The following is a 16,648-nucleotide window of genomic DNA, read 5'->3' as shown; positions in this document are numbered from 1 at the left end:
GGTCAGGAGGGGTACCGCCAGGCTCTCTCCCAGGCTTACCCTTTTGATGTAGAAGGCAAAGAAAGGATCAGGATCCAAGAGGAAGTGGGAATGGGCAACTTCGGGGAAGGAAAATGACAGGAAAAAGGTTGTTACAAGGATAGTAGGGAGGGGAGTTTTTGAGGGTTATACAATGGTGCTTCTAAGGGAACCAGAGCAGGAGGTAGCCAGGGATGAAAATGCAACGCAATGTCTTGCTGCGGATGCAAGCAATTTAGATTTCAAAGTAAAGCACATTGCCACCAAAAAGGATTCAACGCCTCCAATAAACAATCCAGAAAGAGATACCAAACTGTAATCCAAAACCAGGAGACCCCCCCCTCCCTCGTCCGTTCTCTGTCCCTGCACTTGCACGTTCTGAATGCTCACAAGGCTTAGTAGGACCGCCTCTGTCTTTTCTCTGCATTGTTAATATATTTGCCTTTCGCTCCCATGTTCCCTCCGCATTGCCTTGTGGGCACTTTTAAACACAATTCCTTGCTGTATAAGCGCCCGTACAAATGCACAATAAATAAATAAATAAATGAAGAAGCAGTCCAGTCCAGAACGGATAAACTGTCAAAAGAATCAAAGAAACAGTCCCAGGTCAACACACTGGAAGGCAGACAAGAAAAAACAGCAAACCGGGAACCACGCTACCCACGGTGCCCAGCAAGAGCGTGTCAGTTGCCAGCACATACATAGGAATATGCAGATGGTTGTTGCTGCGATTCTGTGTTCCGGATGACATCACGCCATCGTGTGTGGCAGGCTGTGGAGGATGCCTGGAGCCGTAGTGTGTGTTGGGTGCATCTGTCAGGCTCCATGGCAACCGCCTGGTTCCGGGGTGCCGGGCGCGTCTGCAGTATGCCGGCAGCCTGACACAGAGTTATGTTTATTTTTTCACTTTATCCTTATGCATGCAGAGTGCAGCAATGTAACTAACCCTGTGAACCAGCCCACCACCACCCCTGATGCCCCTGCATGCTTGATCAGGAGCATCTAGACTTCAGGAGGAGGACCTGGCTTGTTACTTATTAATGTAAAGCAATCTGAAATGGCAGGAGTACTAAAAAAACACAAAAAAGACACTTGTTTCTACCCCCAGAACAGTGAGTGGTGCAAAATGAACTAAGACGTGGCTTCTGTTGCCGACAGATTCTTTACTGGTTGTCGACCATTTGGAATTGTTCAAATGTTTGCTATGGCCCCTTGAAGCACGGGGCATTAATGTATGAAGACTGAAAGTTCAGTATTGAGAAATCTATTATAATGCAAAGTCACGTGCACTTTGTCCGTCTTGGAAGAAAGTGCTGTAGATGAACAAGCAGAGACAGAGGAGGAGTGAGAACACTTCACTGACCGTAAATCCATGTTTCTAAATTAATGTATGGATATTCGAACATGCAAGCGTACATGGTGTCCCTTAAGAGCAGCTTCACAGACAATTCACCAGAGCTTTGAAAGAGCTGTGCAAGTTAAGCTGCAACATCCCTATCGGGTAACACGAGTCCACTGTGCTGTGTCTTTAATGCAAGAATGCCCACTAGAGTGATTGTGAAAGTAACTGTTCTCGTGCCCATCATTCGGTACCAGGCACAATGATACACCTTGTGCCAGCAACATGCAATGTCATGCTACTGACACACTGTGTCAGACTAGAAACACCTTTTTAACCTGTTCTGGGTATGTGCGGTACACTCGGGGCAAATGAGCATGGGTCAATTTCTTGAAGTTTCACTGTGGGCTACAGTGCCTTGTTATGTCCCTCGGTCATAGCTGCAGCCAGCATTCATGAACCAGACTCCTCAGTGTCTTGATCCACGCAGGAAAGCTTAATGATCCTCCACCAGTATGTCACGCCCATTCTAAGGTTATTCCAGGCCTCTAGACACCCAATTGGTTGGAGGGTAGTGAGGGGGCAAGATCTGTCCCCCACCTGTGTATTCCAACACCTTTCAACAGCCCTTTTACCAACTAATGATAACAGCAGCAGCTGACTCCCCGACACCCATAAACTTAATATCAAAAGTATCAAAACTGGTGCAGAAAAGACTAGAGACCCAAGCGCTTATACAATCTACTGATATTCCAATTTTAGGCGTACATTAAGTTCTAGACAGATCGCAGCAGATGAGTGCATAGCTTGGGTATACTGCTCAATACACCACCTTAAACAACATATGAAAACACAGATACATTCACACTGCACATATGTCAGAATATTAAATGCGAGGTCGCATATAATTTATTGAGTTCAGGGTCAGCCTGACACGTGTTTCGAGCAGCTGCTCTTGTTCTGTGGCTTGTGCACTCTTCTATTCATTCACGTATCACTTGGTATTGAAGGACATGGTAAAGATGTGCTAGTAGCTATCTATATATCCTCACAATTGCGGTTGCATAAGTATCTCACGAACACTGTGAATATAAGATGCCCTGCTACGAAAGAATTACCTTACATTAGGAAATCATAGTTTCATAGATCTCAGCTCTCTTCTTGGAAAATGCACCTGGCAAACTGTATTAAGGGGCTTCTAAGCAGAAACACCCCTACGCTTGAATTGTGTCACTAGGACAATCTGTGCAGTGATTGAAACAAACAGGTTGCAAAATACCAGGTAAAAAACAGTCACTGCATGGGCTTGAGATGCCAGAGATAAAGTACCACTTACAGTTCACCAGACGAGCAGAAACAGAACATCAAGGTCTTTAAAGTATAAACCAAGATTACATGTGTGGACCCTAAGATAGGCCCTTATACTGTTATCTAGGGCTTTTATAAAGCACAACCTCCAACTCAGGTTGGTCTCTGAGCACAGGTTGGCAAATCGTGCAGGACATCATGGGAGGAGCACTCCCATGTATAAGCTAGGTATTAATTGGCTCATGCAAGGCTGGGTCCCAGACTCTGTGAGTTTGGGCGCTTTCGAGATGAGGGGGTGAGGATGCAGAAAGCATGGTGGCCAGCCTGATGGTTGCAATGTTGGGCAAGCTGCTAGACATTTGATGAGGAAGAGTGCATGGTTCTGGTGTTCACTCTTACCATACAGCTAGATTACAGTTACCATCTATACATCTGTATTTAAATGTAGTTCTGGTCTTTCCTGTCCAGTTTACAGAACGTATCCCATCTTACATGTTTGATTGAGTTTGGGTCACAGGTTTTATCATCCTGACAATTGTCACCATTCTTTTTCTAAAATAACATAATATTAACAGGTAGAATACATGTTCTCCCTCTGAGGGTATCTTTGCATTATAGACAAATAACATATATTTATTCTTACTCAACTCAATGGTACTCATCTTATTGGCCTGAGAAGGATATAGGGCTGAGTAGAACTGCCGGAATACAAAGCTTGTGACCTAGCTGTCAGTCATACATTCCTGTAGTGGATGTATTAGTCCACTAAGCCACAGACTGGCCCTCAAAAGCCTGTAGGTTTTTGCACTATGCATCTGTGTAAGCAGATGAAGGTAAGACGACACTAGGCTTTCTTGTTTCAAGTTAGTTAATTTATAGCTAAGTATCTCTTTTAACTGACTTAGGTGCTCATTACGCTAGGATTCCAGCTGTCATTCTGCTGGAATATCGCCCAACGGATTTACCGCTACAGCCACTAACTCCGGCGGAATTAATAAGTGGCGTTGGCAGAGTTAATTCCCATTTTGTGAGAATCCATTGCACTTTATGGGGCATTTTTGGTGGAATTACCGCTGCAGTAATTCTGCCGATTTTGCCGATTTTCGGCAGAAAGTGGGAAGATTTTCCATTACCGCCAATGTTTTCCCACCTTGGGACAGGGACTGTAATGGAGTAATACACCCAGTATCATCCTGGAGGTATAAGCATTCGAATTCCTTTCACACCCAGAGAAAAACAATATTTGAAATGATGTCGGAATTTATGATCCCCAACCAAGAGCCTTCAGTAAAATACTACTCATAACAATTACAGCTGTGTTGTACTAAGTCTCAGCATGTAGCATTTTGTAAAAGGATAATGAGTTGTATGGAAATTGTGCATTTCTCAGTTGCAGTCCGAAATTTGACAAAAGAAGTTATGTAAACAACCTGCACGGTGTAGTCTCCAACAGTAGTGGCGCGCTTGAATCTTCTTGCCTGCTGCTGGGACATCGCAAACAGCTCTGCCAGCCGCTGTTCCATCAGCCTGGCAAAGGATGTGCTTGTCAACAAATTATCTTCAACCCCTTGTAGAACTGTGCATTGCAAGAAACAATAGATAGACCAGTTACATGGCACCATTAGTACACAGAGGCAATGAAATAGGCAATGATAACAACCGTGAAAAATTACAGACTTAATAAACATCACAAAACATTGCCTGTGTCCAGGGCTGCGTTTGTTGACAAAAAAAGTAAAATCCAGTCGTGTTTTCAGAGGATATATAAACAAGCATTGGCAATGCCAATAGTGTTGGCGTTTCCGGTTTTTCTTTGCATTTTGCATTTATAGGCACCAGGGTGCAGGGAAGAGAGTGCAAAGTTTTAAAGAAGGATGCAATAAGGGCTGCAGGAGTACAATGAAGCTGGGGGAATCTGCCCAATTTGAAAATCACCAAATTATCAGAAGTGGCAGTTATAAGGAAATGGAGGGGGGATATATGAAACGCTATGCTAAGATTGAAGGTACACAGTGGTGTGTGACAGCTTTCAGGGCTCCTTGTGATGACAGCTTGACCCGATCATAGTTTTGATCAGCCAGAGGGTTGCCAGATATTTGGTCGAAAAAAATTGGTCGACCAGACAAATGGTCGAACCAATTTGATCGAAAACCAAATGGTCGAATTTTTTTTTTATTTATTTTAACCCTTTTTTTTCATTTTTTTGGGGGGGTCCCCCCCCAGCCCCCTTTTTTTCTCTAAAAACCCCTTTTTTTACTAAACGAAAACCCGAAAAATAAATATATAAATAAAAAAAAAATTCGACCATTTGGTTTTCGACCAAATTGCGTCGACCAAATTGCAGTCGACCAGTTTTTTTTCGACCAGTTGACTGGACACCAGCCAGAGGCAGAATATGGTGCACGCCGCTCCGCTTCCAGACATTCAGTATTGAAATTCTGGGTCTCTTTTTACGGAAATCAGATTCTCTGTTTCCATAAGAGCAGTATTTGCCGCCGCCATTTCGCGGTATGAAAGGATGCCCAAACTGAGTCCTTCTCCTCCCCCCTTCAGGGTCGGAGTGGGCCAGAAAATTGTCTCGGGCACCAATGAAAAAGTGGCCCAGCGTTGCAAATGGCTATTCATGCCTTTTGTGACACTGTTTGAATAGTAACCGAAGGGGTGTTGTTTGATAAAGTGTGATGCAAATTGTGCATTTCAAAGAATATTTATTTAGCAACACTGGTCAAAACTACTAGCCACAGAGTGAATTAACTCATCAAACTGGCCCAAATTGGCTCAAAAAGTGGCCCACTTTGACCCAAAAAACTGGCCCACACCAGCATTTTGTGTTTTTGGTTCGGCCATGGGCCTATTGCCCTATAGGCCAGTCCGAACCCAACCCCCTTATGTTTACAACGAAATGTACTTTGGGTTCAAGCACTCATGTTTCACCTCCTTTCTTAATTGAGACTTCTGACATGACACATGACACTAACTGCACAAGATTCAGGTCCAAGTGTCAGCACGGCCAACCAAATTATCTAAAAACCAACTGCCAAAAATCTGTAATCTGTGCTGCGTTTTAAAAAAAACATGTTAAACACAGCGGTGCAATTGCTGAGTCCTCCCATACACTGTGAATACAGATTTGGATTCAAAATGTTTTAAAAAAAATGCTTGTGGTTAAAATAGGTCAATAAATGGTGTGACTGCAAAATAACGTGTTTTCGTATTAACCACTAGGGCTACTTCATTACAATATTTTGTAGCCACCCTGCAAATTACTTGACCTTTTGCTACATGGCTATCTGTCAGTGCTTCTAAGCGCTTTGAAGTTACAGCTCTGGGGCACGGCTAGCCAAGGCAGCACACCCTAAATGGGCTAAAACGAAATTCCCAAACTATATTTCATCACCAAACCCCCCACCTCCCCCCCGAAATATCTACTTAAAACGGTGAATGTGCCCCCCGCCTGCAACACAAATGACGGTCAACCATGGTGGAAGGCAAAGCACCCTCTGTGGGGGTGACATTCTCAGAGATGTATAATTCACAGAGGACAAGTAGAGTGACAATTAAGCTTGTGTATAGCTGACACCAGATCCAGCCACAAAGCGACATCAATTCCAACTTGGAAACCCATGTAACTCACCCCTATCTAGCTAGACTAGTTCACACAGGCAGACATCTCCCGTCTCACCCCTAGAAGCCAGGGAGACACGAGCGCGGGTAAAACAGACCACAGACTGGGGAGCTGGAGAAAAAAAACATGCAACATTCATACCACAATGTATACAAAACAGAACGGAAAAACGACTGCGGCAGCTGAAAGTAAACGATAATGACACATCCCACTTCTATGTGCAATGGGTCTGGTCTGCACCCCCTACTGGTGCTTCTTGTGAAATCACACATCCAGGCATCTCGGAGATCGTTCTTTGGGCCTGCAATCACGGGCGTTGCTAGGGGGGGGCTAAGGGGGCTATAGCCCCTGATCTTTTGGTTGTAGCCCCGGATAGAATCTCAGGAGCTACAGCCAAAAAACTAGCTAGCCCCCAGTCCCAAAAGTTCCGACATCAGCCTAGCCCCGGGTCTTTTCCAGACCTAGCAACTCCCCTGCCTGCAATGAAAGTACTCTGTCTAATTCACTCGTGCATTTGCCCACCAGGCCACAGCCTCATAGGTCGTGGGCGGAGCTGCATGAAAGCCATCTTGTTAAGAGAACGTATGACGTGGTGGCTGCCACTGAAGGAGGGGGGGCATTCTCTTTTGCCTTCCCACAAGGAACCTTTCATTGATATTGATATTGATATTTTATTTCTATTGCGCTCGTACACAAGTGTTTCAGAGCGCGACAAGGCAAGAGAGGGGAACAGGAGAGAACAAAACAGCGATCTTACTAGGCCCAGTGACATTGAGAATGCACAAGTGCATGGGGGAGGGGGAGACAAAAAGTGCATGGAAGGGGGGAGAAGTGGAAAGTGGGAAGCAGAGGAGAAACAGATAAATAACAATAAATAAATAAAAAAGGCAACAAACAGTTTTTGTGCAGCCAGCAATTTGTAAGTGCTAGGTTTAAGGCAGCAGACAGGGTAGGTCTGATAGGTGCAGGAAGAAAAAGGGGGGGCTGTATGGGTACAGATAGAGACCCCAGTGCAAGGGGTGGCCCGGAGGCCGTGCAGGAGGGTGGCCAGGGTGAACAGGTACCTGGGCCCGGAGGACAGAGGGTGGCCAGGTGCACTGTGCCAAGAGAGAACAGATCAGCAGGGGAGAGGGGGAGCGAAGGCAGAAGAAAAAAGGAAGGTCTTGAGGCATGGCAGGATACACTCGATGAAACCAATCAAAACGGGGGCACCTTCTGCTGGCTACCTGCGACTGCTTCTTGGAAAGTCAGTGACTTTTTCTCAATGTTTTCCCTCTTTTTTTCCAGTACAACAACTGCGGCTCATGTGTGGCGCACGGTCCCGAAAGAATGCTATTTTTAGTCAGAGCCTCCGAGCCAACACCCGCCTGCAGCTGTTTTTTAATTTCTTTGAGCGCTTAATAGCCTAATGAAGCGAATCGCTTCGGAGCAGCTGGGACATGGAGAAACCCAGTTGACTTGCTTCTTACAAAGCTGATGATTGCAGCAAATCATGTTAGGCAGCTCCTCATTGGATAGTACTGCGCAGGAGTTCGGAAAAAGAGATTTTTGTGAGATGGGCTTTTCATGCTGTGGCATTGTTGGTTGCTATGCCAACCAGATATTCTCAGTTCAGAACCCCATTTCCCTCGCTCTCTCATTTGGCTTTTGGCAAATGTGCGGCTTACACCACAAAAAATTCACCAAAACCAAAAATATATGTTAGCATATGGGTTCAATTTCAAGTGGGGGCAGCTGGTCAGGTCAGTGAAATAATGTAGACTGCAAACTGATATAAAGAAAGTTGCATTTTTGCTCCATTAATCTTCAGACGGCAAGACTATTTCTGCCGAAATGATCCAATGCATAGTTAGAAGTGATGTCTTATGCTGATGTTACAGGTGCTCTCGATTAAAAACCTATCCAGTTTCAATGCTCTCTTCTTGCGTTACAGAAATATTGCATATTGAATAATTTACAAACTGACTTTTCAGCAACTAACATCTTGTGTTTTCACATATAAAAAAAATGCAAAGTTAAATTTAGAAAGGTTGGAGGGGTTGCAAGAATACGGCTATCTTGGTATGCGTTTGACAGGGCTCTTACTTGGAAATCTCATTTCAAAACTCTTAAAGTGAGAGCAGGTGTAAATGATGTTGTGGTGTGTACATTGGGTCTTTCTTCATCAGAAACGTGCAAAGTTTAATATTGCTCTTAGAAATCTTGCAAATTGAAAATTCCTTCATCAATACTTTTTGGGTTCTTTTGCTTGGGAGAAAAATATTGCTGAAATTGTAGAACCCAATGCATGGAAAAGCACCTCTGCCAACCAACTCCCATTCTGGCGCACAGGCTTGAGTTAGGAACCTGGAGTATTATGTATAAAGGCTACAAGGGAGAAGAAATTGGCTTGCCATTATTACAGCTGTACCTACTACCATGAGAGGAAAAATGACACAGGAATTATTATCAGTACATGACTGATAAAGCTAAAGATATCGCATTACGTGTATTGAGTATAGACGATATGGATTTAGAAGCTATGTCAAAAAATGCATTGCAGTTTTGATAAAGAAAAAGGTTTTCAATATTAGTTTTAATCTTGATTTTAATTGTTGTTGAGTCAAAATATAGAGGGAGTGATTAAGTCTGCTGTATGTGAGGAAACAAAGATGTCGTAAGGAAATATATGATCCTGGTAAGAGGCAATTCTTTTTCAATTTGAAACTGAGTCAATTATCAATATATGCCATAGAGGGAGCATAGAAGCATATTGCCAGAGTTAAAAGAATCAACCTGTTTGTAATATGGCCCTAGCAGACATCTGTGGCGTATTTATGCTTTCTGCTGCCCTAGGCCCAACTAAGTTAATGCGCCCCCCAATCCACAGCTTTACTCCACCTCTGCCAGATTCTGCCCCTTCACCAGATTTTGCTCCTTCAACAGACTCTGTCCACCTTGGCCAAATTACACCCCTTCACCACCATCGTGTCCCATTTTGGCTCCTTAAAACATAAGGGAGTCTTTCAGCCTTAGAGGATTAGAAAGTTAGTGCTTCCGCTCTAATTCAAGCCTGTTATCTTTTATGTTATGTTAGTTGAAAATGTGTCTTCGGGTCTCTGCTGTCCAGGATTTGGAGAAGGCAGTGTGTTCTACAGTTGAGTGCACGAGAGGTACTTATTGAGGCCGACGACCTACTTTCGGTTTAGTCAGAGAACAGTTATTGAGCAGAAGCCATCAGAACATAAACTGTCTGCAAAATAGACATAAGCAAGGGATGGTTTGAATGAGAAATGTTGGTTTCAATGCTAATATCTGGTTTTTACCTATTTGTCCACTGTTACCCCATGAAAAGCACCTAGACTGGTCTGTAATAGGAATGTTTCGGGCAATACAACTACATTTCTACACGCAGTCTTGTGAAAGGTTAAAGTTTACATATGAAATATATGCAGGTGTTTCAGGCACATCTTTTAAAAAATGTTGCTTAAAAGTAACTAAACCTCCTCATGGTTACAGCCATGGTGCTAGCAGAGGGCGTAATGGAGATAGGTCAAGTTACCACCTGCTGCAGCCCATGCGCTGCCAATCCCCTGGGCTGGAATGCGGTTAGGAGATGGCAAAATCACAAGTGAAATCTTGAAACGCTGCCTGGCATAAAGACGTCAGAGGGGTAAAGACAGTTGGAGAAGGTGATTGGGACCTTTGGCTGAGCATTCTCACGGTGGGGTAATAGATAAGGGTGACCCTGGACATAACATTCATGGGTGGGAAGCAACAGCATTCCTCATAGTGGCGTAGTGCAGGTAGCTTTTATAACAAATTATGTGGTAGATACTATTTACAACATTGCGGTTTATTCCATTGTCCAAACTACCCTAAAAATAAAACTGAGTAATGGAGTGTGTGTTCTAGTACAACATTACCTCTGTGGGTGTGGTTTAGGCTATGGGTCTGGCCAGCTAGCATTTCTGGTAATTTAAAATGTTTGTTCACTCCTTTGAGTGGATTAGACTGTGCAATACAAAGGAACATTTTGAGATACAGATCTAGATTTCCTGCTGTCGTTGAGGTACTGTTTCACAGCAAAAGCCATGCCTTTTATTTAAAATCAAATTCATGTAAAAGGTACTTATACATGTAACTGTTATGCATTGTGTGACATACTTTGCAGCTGTTCTACTGGTAGCACTGAGCGTGAACTGCTGAATGTCACCAAATACACATTATAAACCCACCAGGGATGCCTTTTGCCTGCTTAACACTGGGCAGCTTCTGTAAAGATGGCCAAAGAGATATCTTGACGGGACACCTCAGATCTTTCTTCTTTCCAGTTATTTTCTCTCCCCCTTCTATGGCTTTGGGTATCATTTCACAGGTTTCTTGATGCACGTGCGCATTTAGATTTACTCTTAGCCATTTTAACTTCTGTACGTGCTATTTGATGCTTGCACTTTTTTGGCGGCCACAGTCTTCCGAAATGTGGGGTCGGGGAGGGAAAGTAGTGCTTGCTCCTGAACATCATTTTACAGCCCTTTTTATACTTGACTTAGTATTGTAAAATGATCTATCATTTTTAACCTTTACTTTTCTGGAGGAAAACCCTAATATTTTGCAATTGTATGAGAAAATACATGTGTATAGAACAAATCGGGAGTGGCACCAATAAAACCAAGGAGGTTCTGGCTGTTTTGCATATTAGGGAACATTCTGGGAACATAAAGACCAAAGAGGTGTATGTCTGTCATATATGTCCATGAGAGTTGCATGATTCAATCACTAAATACCTTGTGCATGCTCGGTTTGGTACACATTTCATTTTTTTCTTTTATACAAAAGCCACCCTAACAATAAAGCTTTTGTAAATATCAAGCATATATTCAAGTTTGGCTATCAAAGACTTCAGCTGTCAGAGTGCATTAACTACTAAGAGATTCAAAACTCTCAAACATTGTTGTGTATTAGACTCTGAAAAACTAAACTAAATGTAATTTTTTTTAAAAATTGACAAGTAAATTGAAATGAACTTCTATTAAAATGTTTCTCTAGTGGCAACATGATGGCCTAGGCACAGTTGGTCATATTGTAAATACATCACTGGCAGACATACATCACGTTATCTGTTCATATCCCCAATGGTTACTTGAGGGAACATGTTATTGAGATCTATATTTCTGAAAAATAATGTCATGACTTCAAAGGAGGTTCTACTGCTATTAGAATACCTCAAACCAATGTGATCTGTTATAAACTGGAGACTTATTTTGCATGAAATATGAATATGAAACTTTTTATTCCATGTAATGCATACGAATATTTTTTTTAATTGGAACGAGCCACTGTGAATGTCTATTAACCAATAAATAAACTTGGATTGTTTTTACAAACATATATGTATGTGTGTGGGTGTTTAATCATTTTCAATGCAGATTATTTGCTCAACATGGATCCATGTTTTCTTGCTTCAATAGTGCAAATCATCAAATGTTAACCAACTTGGATCAGTTGTTCTAGATAAAAAAGAAGGAGCAAATCAGCCACCAGGCCTGGAATGTGGTGAGTTTCTCACAACATTGAAGCGCTATCACATATGGAATTTTTGTAAGGTAATGAAGATCTTCCTTCTCTTAATTAGCGGAATTTTTAAAATCTAAATGTGGGTCCTGCTGTGTGTGGTTATCTAAAACAGAACAATATCGTTTTTTGTTCCTGTAAACCAATTAATGCTGCATTGTGACAGAAAATGGTGGTCCCAATTTTAGGTGCTTACAAGCACTCAACTGCAGCACAGTGCAAAAGCACTCACACAAACCATTTTAAAGCAAAGGCATGTGAGGAAGCCCAAATTCCCCAGCCTCCATTTCACAGCAAAGGATTATCCTCTCAAATCGATAAAGGCAAAGACCCCTTCATAGCACACATTTTATTCTATCTCCCTCAACTGTTCAAAGATCCGCACACCACTGAGCCGCCACCACTGCACCACATTTAAGATCCACCTGAAGGATGGCACTAAAGCCACACATTTTTGCATGCCATCTCAGCTCAGAGGAGATGCATGAAATCATGTGTGGATTTCTTACTGTGCCATACATCACTGTAAGTCAAGATGGATGAAGTGGACACTACCAGCACCTTCCTGACTATGATACATTACAATCAAAAGGATTCTACTTGTGTACAGAGCAGAGCAGATGAGTTGAACTCTTCAATCACTATAATTGAGGTAAAGGGTTCACTTTCACCTGCGTCTATCTCTTCTTCTCTTCACTCTATAGCTGCCCCCAGGCCCCGTTTCCTTCAATGTTTCTACTTTATTACCTTTGTCCTCCTCAAACCTCAATCCACCTTGGGATTTGTGACTTACCTTTCCCAGGATATGACCACTACTTCTTGTGCTCACACACCATTTTGTTTATACTCTCACACAGTAAAGACTACATTATTCATTTTCTATATCACTCCTTCGACAATTATACAACGTAATTCAGCATATTTCTTAGTCTTTCAAGTACGTCTAATAATTTCTTTTCTGTCGACAAATAAGTTGACAATCACATTTTAAGTTCCCATTTTTATCTTGCCATAGATTTAGAATAAATGTCCTTTACTTTCTTTCGTTCACTGGTTTCAAACAATGGTTTCTCTACCACTCTGCTCCAGATATCCAGCCTATAATTAATTCTCTCATTCAGTCTTTTTCTAGACTTGGAATGAATATCAGACTTCTTGTCTCAATGTGCACACAACTTTACTCTTTCAATGTCTGTTAGACTTTGACTGGACTTAACTTCCTTGCATGTATTAAACCTGGTTCTCTGAAAGAGGCATTCCAGTCCAGGTGGGGTGGGCTGTAACAGGTGTTATTGACCCATACCAGAAGCATGGGCCAGAGGAGAAGCCAAGTATGCATAACGAGGGTAAGGGATGATAGATCTCTTATAGCCCTGCCACCCAGGGCGTTAATGCCATTATGATATGTCAACAACACAAAACAAGTTCACAACTGGTTAGAAACCAGAGAAAACAGCTGTAGAAGTTGCTCAGAAAATTGTAGTGAGCATTTTCCTGGTGGAATGTTGGCTAAGGAGGGCACTGAGCATTGATGTGAGATGTTGGGAGAGAATTATAAGGCTTTGTAATGGTGGTTAAGGTCCTCTGCTGACACATTGTTTACAATGGCTTGCTAACATTGCAGTGTAATCATTAAGCTTTATTGACTGGGTTTGAGGGCCTTGTGGGGTTTTATGGTCCAGAATACTGAGTTCCAGGCCTGAGGCACAGAAGTGAGGCCACTTAATGAGGTTTGCATGTCTATATCTACTGATACAGCCATAGAGTGAGGTTGATAAAGCTATTATTACCTACAAGCTGTTCATACTATATAGGATGGCTACTCGTTATCTAGACCTCTAAATGTGCTGGAATTCAACATCCAAGGTGCCTAGCCAGCATAGTCAAAAGTGAAGGTTAATGAAATTTGTAGTCCAAAACATCTAAAGGGCCACATAATGAGTAACCATGCTATAAAGTATCAAGAGTGTTGTTTTCATGGTATAAATAAGTATATAGCAGTTGTTAGTACATCAATTTGCATGGACTCTCACAGGGAATTGGCTACAAGTATGCCTGCACTGCTGGCAGCTTTAGAATGAAGGATTCTCAACAAAAGACCAGCCATACAGGTTTGTATAACCCACAGACTGCCCAATGAGAATGCTACTTGAACATTCCAAAGGAATTCATTAAGGAATAACCCAGAGTTGGAGGAAATTACTGCCTGGTAATGGCCCAAGGCCCAAGTTACAGGCTTGAGCGAACACGTGCACCAGCGCCATTATCAGGTGTTAATGCTACCCACCAAGGGGGTTAGCTATTAGCACTAGGGTATGTTGTCCGTGGTGCCAATAGTTCTATTATTTCAAAACTTGAAATGGTGCTGAGTTTGTTTCACATGCAAAAAAACGACATCAAAAAATGTCTGCCATGCAAAAGGTTAGCAGGGAACTATTTTTAGTTTATTCTCCCTTCGCATGACACTCAGTGGAGAAGTTGGGATGAGGGCCTAAAGCGGGACAAGGAAGCAGTAGGCATTTACAGGCCATGTGGCTTGGCAGGTGAAGCAGCAGGTAAGTGTGGTTGAGAGGTGGAGTTAGGTGGAAGTGTCCCCCTGGAGGCAGGAGGTGAGGAAGCCATCCTTGCAATGATTCTGACATTTGAATGCACTTTTCTTCCCGGCATGCATCAGACTTTGTTCTTCCAATGATTCTTAAACTTGGAATGGACTGTGCATCCCAGCATGAATTATACTTTCTTAGCTCAATGATTCTTACACTTTGAAAATATTGAGTTTCCCACCATGCACCAGACTGTTCTCTCAGTGATCCCTCACCTTGGAATGGGCTGTGTAGCCCTTTACGCATCATACATTGTTCTCTCAATGCTCTGTTACCAGCATTAGTTATCTCTTTAAGTCACCTCTTTAGATTTTCTGTCAGGTTTGTTTGTATTGGAATATGTGTCCTAGCCTGCATGCACTCTCCCCATCTCACAATGCTCATTACACTTGTCTTGGGTTGTTAGATTTCCTTCCCAGCATGGGTTATTTGTTCAAGTCTCTCTTTTATACTTTCTGTAGGTTTTCTTGGACTTCATATCTTAGTATGCAATTAGGCACTCTATCTCACTTGTTTTTTTAATTTGGTGTGGGTTTATTCACTTGGCTACCCAACATGCATTAACATGCTCACGTTTCATAATGTGTGATATACTGGGCTGCCTGTCCCCACATACATGTTCTCTTGCTCACACGCTTTGTTACTCACAATCTTTGTTATGCATAATTGGGATACTGGACTTTGTTTATGCACCAGCATCAATGGCTTTCAGCTCGCTGCAGTATTTCTTTGGGCCTTTCACCAGTCTTCTTCCGACTCTCGCACCCTTATTGTCCATTCCGGCTTCCTTTTCAGAGTTTGCACACTGCCACTTTCTCAGTCCTGTTTTATAGACCTTCTGTGTCAAACAGACTCTCAAGGTCCTAATTGTTCTGTGGCCAATGACTGTGGACTTCACATTTTCAATCCTGTAGATGGGTTCTCTCATCATATTGCGCTCTTCTCATTAGCCTTTTCTGATCACAACTATGTCTTTGCTCGATTTCTGCTTCACCAGGTAACAATCTGAGCTCATATACCCATGGTTGGTGAATTGCCACCACCTGGAGCTCCAGATGGTCAACTCCCTCGCTCGATCATATGTTTTTGGAAGCACCATGGCTCCGAAGGGTGGCCATGTGCAGAACGACCATGCATGGCTTCCTCGGGAAGGGCAACCCAGTATGCCGTGCTCGGCCTCCCTCTTCCCATTGCTGCAGTTATGTACACCTATTGGATTACTCTTTCGACTTTTCCTTCTGTGTTTTCTGATGAATCCTACATGACCTGCTTTTCAAGAATCCCCTAATCCAATTTCTGCAGAGTGTACTTGGCCCCAAAAGATTCTTTCCCACCTACCTCTTAGAAGGACATGAAACTGCTTCGTCCCTTACCGTTCTGTCTGGTGAAAAGACAGAGGCCAGGCCATTCACTTGCTGTCTGGCTAGAAAGGCTTCTGAAGACCTGGCCACTAGTGGAAAACTCTATGACAGGGGAGAACAGACCCACCATATAACAGAGATGACAATAGCAGGACAAAATTGGTTGAACAATGATTCTGTGATCTCATTAGAGCAGTTGTGACTTATCTAGTTTGAGCATCATAGGGGTGGCTTCTGTCTGTCCATTTGACAACAATAACATACTACTAATCAAAAGTAGTATATGAATCTGCACAAAGATCTATGCTACTAACCCTCACTTTAATGTGGAGTGTAAATATTTGACTTTGTTGACCTCCTGGACATATGTGTGTGTTTTAAGGTCCAATCTCGTGTACTTGGGCCTACAATTTTATGTGTGTCCAATCTTTCAATTAAATTAAATTGACTCCTTGAACTCTCCAGCCTTTTCTGTGACCACCCTTAGCTAGTATTTGTTAAACCTAGCCTGCTGCCTTTCATGCCTACCCCCAATGCGTGGTTGAACAGGGGTAGCTGTTGACTCTGCTCTTTTCTCTCTTTCTGTCTGTCCATTACATAATCTAGACATAGGGAGGCTCTAAACACTGTGAGCAATCTGCGTTGGTGTTTATCGTGGCTCAGTGCCTCAGAGGCACTTCACAATAATCTTGGGGGCTGCTACCAGCAGCGCTAGACTGTCATTCTTCCTGCAGAACCCATGGGAAAACAATATAATTGACGTGCTCTCAGGTATTTTGTAAAGGATTAGTCTATGTTAATGGTAAAAAGTGTCTTGGTTTTAGATCTCATTGAAATATAA

The 16,648-nt window shown here is 42.7% G+C and overlaps 1 protein-coding gene across 3 annotated transcripts in view; it reads right to left on the bottom strand.

The window, feature by feature from the left end:
• KIAA1549L (KIAA1549 like) overlaps positions 1–16,648 on the bottom strand; it is a 739,655-nt gene that overhangs the window by 263,115 nt on the left and 459,892 nt on the right. For all 3 annotated transcript variants that reach the window (XM_069623580.1, XM_069623581.1, XM_069623582.1), the window contains one exon: positions 4,096–4,241. In XM_069623580.1, coding sequence (XP_069479681.1) covers positions 4,096–4,241 — 146 coding nt within the window. The remainder of the gene's footprint in view (positions 1–4,095; positions 4,242–16,648) is intronic.

Source organism: Ambystoma mexicanum, chromosome 11, assembly GCF_040938575.1.
Source record: "Ambystoma mexicanum isolate Mex_15411 chromosome 11, UKY_AmexF1_1, whole genome shotgun sequence".
Classification (NCBI taxonomy): Eukaryota; Metazoa; Chordata; class Amphibia; order Caudata; family Ambystomatidae; genus Ambystoma; species Ambystoma mexicanum.
This window is presented reverse-complemented; position numbering and strand designations above follow the sequence as displayed.